Below are 9,629 nucleotides of genomic sequence, written 5' to 3'. Positions count from 1 at the left end.
CTTTTATTTTTAACATGGAGACAATATTTGTAATGCAGTTTAATTGTGTAGAGATAAAGAAGAGTTTAGGATGATGTCTCCTTGAATGCATTGGAACATATATGCTTTGGAGAACATTGTCAAACAAGTTAGATTTGGAATATATTGATTATTATGAAGCACTTCTATCACCTGACTAGCACTCAAATCAGATTTTCTCATCTGCTTCCATGAAATAATGCTTTGACTTCATGTATCTTCCCCAGCAGTTAAGAACTACTTTATTAAGAGAGCAATGTTTAGTCATTATTGAAATGAGTTTCTGTTCACAGATGTGTTGGTGTGCAGATTTTATTGTCTAGCTTTATGTTTGTGCTCTCTGTGTGTACTGGTCACATTCTGTAATTTATTTGTAATGGTTCACCGTAAATACATCAATCCATTATTTTATGTGTATTTTCTTTTATATTCCCTACCTGGCAGATAATTGTTCATCATTCTAGCATTTCTTTACTAGTGCAGGAAGTTATAAAAATAACAAATCAGTAACAGAACTATGATTATTGACCATTGCCAATGACATACAAGATGACCCCAATTTGGCCTGAAAGACAGGCGTCAGTGGGTACATGACACGATATTGGAAACGGTTGACAGTGATTAAGTATTAAGACCATAACACTAGTTTCTAAAGTCAGCCTAAACCCTTGTTTTATGATGGATTTAAGGAAAAATATTCCTTAAGCAAGTCTGTACAACCAGTAGGGCAGAGAAATTTTTTTTCCTGTCATTCTAATTTTTAATCAGTGCCAGCAGTGTCCGAGATCAATCGCCTGTCCTGCATGGGTTAATAAGTCTAGCATTTTTTTTTTTTTTAGTATTCATCGCAAATGCAAGTAGTTATGTAAAAATAATTCAGTAACAGAATAAAACTAAAGGATTTGCTGCTAAAAGAACACATTTGAAACATTTAAACATTTATTTCCTTAAGCAGTATGTTTCACAACAAACATTAAACTAAAAATTCTTGCCCAGAAGTTTAAAAGTTTGTATAATAATATTTCATGTCACTATTAATCTCAGATTAAGCATTGCATAAACTAAGTGGAAACCACACAACCTAAGGTATACTTTACAAGATTTGTAAATAAGCAAAGAACTATGTACTTAGGGAAGGGTTCAAAGGCCACCACTCAAAATTGAGTTTGAGACAAATTGGGCTCTTAAGTCAAGCACTATCATCCAACAGGATTTAATGTGACTTCCTTCTTGTCTAAAATGTAAAAACTTGTATTTAAAACAATACAGCTTCATGGCACCTCAGCCAATTCATCTTGACTGCAGGAGGGTATTTCTCATTTTGGGATTACCAAAAACTCAAATAAACTTAGTGAACTAAATAGGACAATGCCAAAATATGAAGAGAAGGGAATTTTTTTTAATACATTCAAATATTCAACTACATATCTCAAAAAATTCCAAATCCTTTATTTTAATGAAAGAAATAGAAGTATGAAAGACACAAAACTATGCTTCAAGACTGAACCAGAACAAAAATACACAGCATTTTAATAAACTGAATAAAGTATATCATTACTGGCATACAGACTGGATTTATTATTTAATCTTGAATCAAAGTGTATTGATGGGTATTCTATCAATTTCAGGTTCAAGTAAATCATGATACTGTGAATTATGGAATTAATCATCTAGAAGATTAGGTATCAAATTTATGCAATATCTTTATCAATTCAGCAAAATATAGGAAATTCATGTACAGTATAGTATATATGTTTTAGGCTTACAAATAAATGAGCAGTAAAGTATTTTTAGATCCTTTTCTAAACTCTGACTACATACTTTATCTGAAGGATCCCGAGTCATATGTGACTATATGTTCTAGTTACATCACTAGAGAATACCCATAGAAATACTATAGCCCTAACATGATTACGGGGGAACCCAAAATGTCTATGAAGCAGTACATTTGTTAGTTAGTTATGTTAGTCATATTAGTTGGGTGGTGGCCTCCTTGAAATCAAAGTTTAAAAGTTATGGTGCTCTTGTATGATGAAATGTATGATAGCATCACAAAATCTTACAACCGACCACAAATTGGTACCATGACACTCACCCAAACAGGATGGGGGCTATATCTTTCTACCACAACACAAACACTAGAAAATGACAAAGCATAATATCTGTGTTAAGTTGCCATAGTAATGATAATGATGATGATGTTGATCATGATGATGATAATGATAATGATAATGATGATGATAATGATGATGATAATGAAGATGATAATGATGATGATGATGATGATGATAGTGATAGTGATAATGATAATAATGATGATGATGATGATGATGATGATGATGATGATGATGATGATGATGATGATGATGATAAGGAGGAGGAGAAGGAAGAGGAGGAGGAGGATAATGATAATGATTATGATTACAATAATGACAATGATAACAGTAATGATAATGATAACAATAATAACAATATTAACAATTATAATAATAAGTACTCTCCATAGATGTATGCCATTTCCCGGAGAAAGAGAATCACTGAGCGCGTACGGCACCGATATTACCAAGCAAATTCAGCACCTTCAATTGAAAAATGGAATGAAAGGAGCTAACTAAAGCCACAGCTGTAATTCGATAAATATCCAGAATAGTACGAATCTGGTATCGATGGATTTCTCCCACCCTCTACTGTTAAGTTATAGTGAGTACGATATATATAACCAGCAATCTTGGTCCCGGTAGCTGGCATGAAACAGACCAGGGAAATTGCTGGGTAAAATGATAATAATAATGATAGGTACATACACATAGATATGTCACTCAAACACTATTATACCACTTTCATGGGGTGCCTGCCATACGGCGTATCGTGTGCAGTGATCCGCGGTTGCCTTCGCCGTACCGTTATCTTGTAAGACATCATGGCCCACCGACCTACCTATCCTTACCTATGCGCCAGTCTGCCCCAGCCAAGGGAGGACCTCGTCCTACTGACTCTGACAGTAGTTGGTGGAAACATCAACGCAGTTCATACTCGGTCGTGAGGGTTACATAGCTCCATCCGCCAGCAGTAGAACGAACGAGATATATAATCATTGGTAATGTTTACATTACCAATGATGGTGATAACGCATTTTTATGTACCACAAATATAACAACTTGGGGTAATTAGCACAAAGTGCTCCGATTACGAGGGGAGAAGTGAAGCCCACACTTAGCTTGGGCATCCGTCAACCCCTGGCAGGTTTAGGGACGTGAAGGTAAGTAGCACGAAGCGCTCCAACATGTGGGAGGATCCAAGAGGGGGTTAAGCCCCTCCTTGGTTAGGACAAGCATCAATCAGATAAGGTTAGGTATCATAGGGTAATCTTAGCTTATATATATGCATATTACCTAACATTATTTATATTTTACCCCGCAATTTCCTGGTATCTTTCATGGGTCGAATAGGGTTATACATATCTGAGTAGTAGAGGGCGATATCGTGGTATTTACCGACGCGGCACTATTCTGAATTTTTACTTGTAATTCTAAACTTAAAGGTATTTTCTTTTCTTTTTTGTACTCAAACTGCTGCATAATGTAGAGTATGCATAGTTTCCATTTATTCTAGTTATTTACCACCCAGACTCAAGTCGTCTTTATAATCTCTTTGTTTCGATTTAATGCTCTAGTATTCAATAACTATTTTCCGCTTCGAGGAAAAACGGGGAAGGATTGTTAACCGTCTAATTTGCACAGAAACCAATAATCATGTTAAGGCCTGTCTAATAAACCAATCACAGTAACATTGGCATGGCCTGAAAGGATTCTAATAATAATGCAAAACTGTGAGAAAGCAATTCTAACTTGTACTACATCAGGTGCTTCGCATATCTACGTGAGGCTAATAATGCTGCAGAGAAAAGAGGTACATCAGTGTAGCAAAACATATGAAAAGAGACTAAATATATGAGCTCAAGCTGAGTCACGCTCACACAAAGCTGAGGACTGAGCCAACATAGAAATTAAACACATCATGTTGTTTTGAAAGACTGTGTCAATGGAGTTAGCTTATAGGCTTAACGCATGAGGAACATTTTAAGATTATGTAGAAAGACTTGATCCCCTCTCGTCAACCACCAAGGCTCTCTTTTTTATATACTTACGCCATGTTTTTTTTCCTTTACGTTACCTAATGTGGGATTCAGCTTCGTCGGAGTAACGTACATGATATACTATTATCCTACAGCACTGAGAAAGTTACTATGACAAGAGGATTTTTTTGTCATATTACCGAACAAGTTGGTATGTACCACTTTTGTTTTGTATGCCATGCTTTATATATACAGTATGCAAACGATGTATCTATGCATCTATCTAGATAGCTAGCTAGCTATATCTATATCTATATATGTATGTATTTGTGTGTGTGTGTGTGTGTGTGTGTGTGTGTGTGTGTGTGTGTGTGTGTGTGTGTGTGTGTGTGTGTGTGTGTGTGCATGTGTGTGTGTGCCTGCATGCGTGTCCGCACGTGTGTGTGTGTGTGTCACGAGGACTGAGGGGGATTCCAGGCCGCGGATCGCAGACCGCCGACGTCCTTGTCGGCCTGAGGTCCAGCGTGACAGCCTAGAGTCCGCTGATCTCATACACGGGGCTTGTAAACCATAATACTCTAATACTGTATTTTTTTATTCTCCTGCCTGGTAAAAACCAGCGAAAGACTTGAAGGGATGGGTAAAGTAGGATCTATCATGGATTAGTAACTCTCAAGAAACGTAGCACATTGATATTAATAGGAATATTCCATTGTACCAGTGTTTGGTGCTTAGCTGGCAATCAACAGAGAATACCGCATGGTCAGTAGAAGGAGCCAAGCAGCAGGAAGAAATATAATCTGATAAGTAAGCTGTTGAAGATACATGCAGAGAATTTTCTTTTGAACTATTCTTTGAATTGAAAAGATAAAGCTGTATAATGAATGCGTCTAGCAATTTCGGGCCGAGAAGGAACCCTAACCGCGTGGACCCGGGACTGGGTCAGACTCAGTTGGTCCCGGGTCCTTGGGTTGGAGTTCAATCGGATTAGATTCCGCACATCTATATCACACACACACACACACACACACACACACACACACACACACACACACACACACACACACACACACACACACACACACACACACACACACACACACACACACACACACACACACACACACACACACACACACACACACACACACACACACACACACACACACACACACACACAGAGAGAGTTATGTGTGTATGTAAGTGTGTACGTGAATGTGTGTTTGTGTGTCTGTGCGACAAAAATGCTTTATGGTACAACAATGCTGACCCAGATAAACTGAGAAAGTAAATGTAGATATCATTGCCTTTATTTTCAATTATTAAACTACATTATGTGAACCTAAGAAAAAGTTGAGAATCTATTTATTTTTTCTTATCCTGAAACGCCTACCTATGTGTGTATGAACATTTATTGATAGAATGCGGTCAAATGTGCATTAAATGTGGCAGTTTGAAAACGATTATTCTTTTGTCACGACCAGTGTCAGCTGTCTTTACATTCCTGAATGTGGCGTGCACAGCGATTACTTTGATCGCCTGAAAATGTGGCACGTCTGAATCGCAAACATAATTCAGTACACGAATTAGATATGATTTTTTCGTAATCACATGGTGCATTTTAAAAACATTAAAGAAATATATAAAAAAATAGTATAAAGAATTACAACATATTTTATTTCTAATGCATATAACACAACACATTACTTCGAAGGGTAGGACTACATTTTATAAGAAGGTCATTAAACAATGGCACTGTTTTTATGAATGCACTGCTCGGCAAATATGACAAAGAATGTCATTTTTGCATTTTTGTCATATTTGCAGAGAAATGTAAGTGATTGTGAATAAAAATGTGAATGTTTAATGTCACTGAGGTCAATATTTTATGAGATATGGTCACTCATATACGCACATACCGTCGATTTTTTTTTTTTTTCATTTATTTCCACGAATATTATGATATAAAATTGTAATGGTAGCAAGGGATCAATGCTCTGAAATTGAAAGAGAAAGGAATCTTGCTGGCCACAGATTACCAGACATCACCATTGCCAGATATATATTTCAAGACTTGTACTTCAAAACACATTATACATTTGGTAAGCCGCTTGACAAAATAAAAAATCGAAAAAGAACCCAAACCATCTATAGACTATATATATATGTATTTGTACATGCGTGAATTAATATATGGCTACATAATACATACATACATATATATATATATATATATATATATATATATATTCATTTATGCATATATATGCATATATATGTCTCTACATATATGTATGTCAGTGATATTTGTATGCACGTATATACCTCTGCATATGTGCGTCTAAGTCGTATGTATATACACTGCACACAAGATGTAATTGTGCATTCATATATAAATGCATGCATGTTTATAAGCATAAATTATGTATTGGATGCTTACATGCGGATATGTATGTATAATGGAAGTGTCATGTATCTGAACGAACATCAAAAGGTTACGAACTCTTTTAGTTTCTAAAAGAAATACCTCCGCATGTGCTTTTGAGGCTGTGTGGTCAGTTATACAGAAAAAAAAACATTTTTTTTATGATAAGACCTGTGGTTGGCTCTTTGCCAGGTGGGTCAGGAGTCGTAACCGTCTGAGACATTTACCATTTGTAAACATTATGGACATATTGAAATCAGTGCATCTTCTTTGAAATAGTTTTTTAGTATAGCAATGGAAGGATATAGATTTGATGGCATGAGTATAGAGGAAACATAATAAGATTTACAAAGGTCTGAGAAGAACGCGTTTAAACGCTTTCTTGGGCCACCGAAATGTCATTATTAATTGACGGATTTTTTCTTATCAGAAGGCTGAACAACGGAACAAACAAGAAATACGACACACATTTTTTCCTATCTGCGTCTATCCGTCTAGCGATGTTTCTACCGTAAATGAAGCCTCCAAGATTTTTCTAGATTATCTTTTAATAAGAACAAAATGTTTTCTACCAAGTAAATCTATAAAGATAGAATCAGTAAATTAGTGACAGGAACTGATCATGTGTTATTAAGTGAAAAATCCGTTTACCACAGATGCATAACCATACGTGCATCAGTCTGTGTTAGGTATGTGTGTGTGCGCATACACGCGCAAAGGCACACACACTCACACACACACACACACACACACACACACACACACACACACACACACACACACACACACACACACACACACACACACACACACACACACACACACATATATATATATATATATATATATATATATATATATATATATATATATATATGTAATTTTGCATATATATAATATATGTATATATATATATATATTTCATATGTATATATATATATGCATATACATATACCTATCCTCCATGTGATCCGTTTTTTTCCCACTCTCAGGGAAATTCTTCCCATGGTCCGAGGCAGAGATCCACCTACCTTTAGGCGAGTCCCCCCTGCCTATCTGGCTACGTGACAGGTTTTCTGCGGCCACCTTGAGCCCCTGAGTGCTGCCCTCTGCACTCAGCTGTTTGTTTTGTTGACGAAGAGAGCCTGGCTCGCTGCTCATATTCTCAACTTATTACAATCGTAGCTGCTTCTGACAAGCTTCAAGTGAAACCCTCTTGTTTTTCCAAGCTCAGTTAAGTGTGCGGGAAGAGGTCTCTGTGCCAGTGGACGCGGCGAGGAAGAGGAAAGCGAGGAAAAGCCACAGACGAAGAGCAACTTTCACAGTGTTAACGCTTGGTGGATATTGTGTGCGTGTGTTGGTGGTTGGCCTTGGTGTGTTTGTGTGTGTGTGAGTGAGCTCTGACTGCATGTGTGTGTGAGCTCTGGTTGTGTTTGTGCTCATCTGACCCACACGCGCATGGAAACGTCCGTGGTGTGAAAACCCCGTCAAATACCTCAAGGACTTCTAAGACCAAGGCAAGGAGCTCTACAACATTAGAGAAAGCACTATCAAGGAAAAGCTCTATTGCTTGCTTGGAAGGATTGACCAGTGACTATGTGGCCATATTTGAAGGACAATTGTGTAATCTATGGACAGAGTAATGAGGTTGTGCCCACCGAGTCCAGCACCACGTCCTGTTAATTAAAGAACCTCCAAGTGTTTGCTGTCACGAAGTCCACAATAGTGTCTCTCAATGGGTGCATCGGTAATTCCAATTCGAGTGATGAGATGAGCATGATGTCGGACGGAGGGGGGCCGGGGGGTGGGGGGGAGTCCAGCAAGCCGTACGATTACCTCCTCAAGTTTCTACTGGTGGGAGACAGTGACGTCGGGAAGCACGAGATCCTTCAGCCCTTGGAAGATGGTTCCACCGAGTCGCCCTTCTGTGTCGGCAGCGGTGAGTAGTCGCCATTTTTTCTAAGCATGTGGAATATGGATATTAATTTTTCGAACAGTATGAACTTATATTCCGTTTGTTTAGAGTGAGTCTTCATCTTAATGGTCAGCATTTTAGACTTTCTTTTAATTCTTGTAAAACCATAGTTTCATGTAATTTAGATATAACAAATTCTTATCAGGATGATTATTCCTCCTTCATCTTTGAACTTAATTAGGTCACTTTATTGGGATCAGGTCACGTCTACTTACTATAACCTTTGGCCTTTCATTTCTTTGGTCCGCGTGTGTCAGTCAATTAAGCCGTCCTTTGTACTATATATTTGTGCCATGTAGACCGCATAGATAAGCTGTCAGCAAACAACCAAGTCGGACTTTCTTCATTCCTTCAGTCAGGATGTGGGTTATATTAACCCATTGGTCGCATTTTTAAATAAAATATGTACACAGTTGGATGGCGGGTTTATATTGTCTGGCACGGTGCCATCCGCGTCTATGACCGACTCTGCCTTTGCAGCAAATCATGCCATCCGCTGTCAGTGGGTTAAGTTTTATTTGGTTCAGGTTGATTAATTTCAATATCATTCTCAAATTTAATGCGTGTGTTTCCTGTGAGCAAATATTTGCACTTTAATGATACTGGGGGTTAGGGGTTTGGGAAGAGTAAGGTTGTAATTAGAAGAGTTTGGGTTTATGTATGTTCTGTTAGGTGTTTGTATTTATGTATGTTCTGTTAGGCGTTTGTATTTATGTATGTTTGTTAGGTGTTTGTATTTATGTATGTTCTGTTAGGTGTTTGTATTTATGTATGTTCTGTTAGGTGCTTGTATTTATGTATGGTTTGTTAAGTGCTTGTATTTATGTATGTTCTGTTAGGTGCTTGTATTTATGTATGTTTTGTTAAGTGCTTGTATTTATGTATGTTCTGTTAGGTGTTTGTATTTATGTATGTTCTGTTAGGTGTTTGTATTTATGTATGTTCTGTTAGGTGCTTGTGTTTATGTATGTTTTGTTAGGTGTTTGTATTTATGTATGTTCTGTTAGGTGTTTGTATTTATGTATGTTCTGTTAGGTGCTTGTGTTTATGTATGTTTTGTTAGGTGTTTGTATTTATGTATGTTCTGTTAGGTGTTTGTATTTATGTATGTTCTGTTAGGTGCTTGTGTTTATGTA

At 37.2% G+C, this 9,629-nt stretch overlaps 1 protein-coding gene across 1 annotated transcript in view; it reads left to right on the top strand.

Annotated features, from left to right (window-relative positions):
- Nucleotides 1-7,596: 7,596 nt before the first annotated feature.
- The window catches only part of Rab40 (RAS oncogene family member Rab40), a 22,945-nt gene continuing 20,912 nt past the window's right edge, over nucleotides 7,597-9,629 (top strand). Inside the window, exon 1 of the mRNA XM_043030613.2 lies at nucleotides 7,597-8,457. Coding sequence (XP_042886547.1) covers nucleotides 8,289-8,457 — 169 coding nt within the window. The 5' untranslated portion in view covers nucleotides 7,597-8,288. The remainder of the gene's footprint in view (nucleotides 8,458-9,629) is intronic.

Source organism: Penaeus japonicus, unplaced genomic scaffold, assembly GCF_977035675.1.
Source record: "Penaeus japonicus unplaced genomic scaffold, GWHDUDI00000001_assembly GWHDUDI00000011, whole genome shotgun sequence".
Taxonomy (NCBI): Eukaryota; Metazoa; Arthropoda; class Malacostraca; order Decapoda; family Penaeidae; genus Penaeus; species Penaeus japonicus.
Note: the sequence above shows the minus strand (reverse complement) of the source record. Positions and strands in the feature narration are given on the sequence as shown.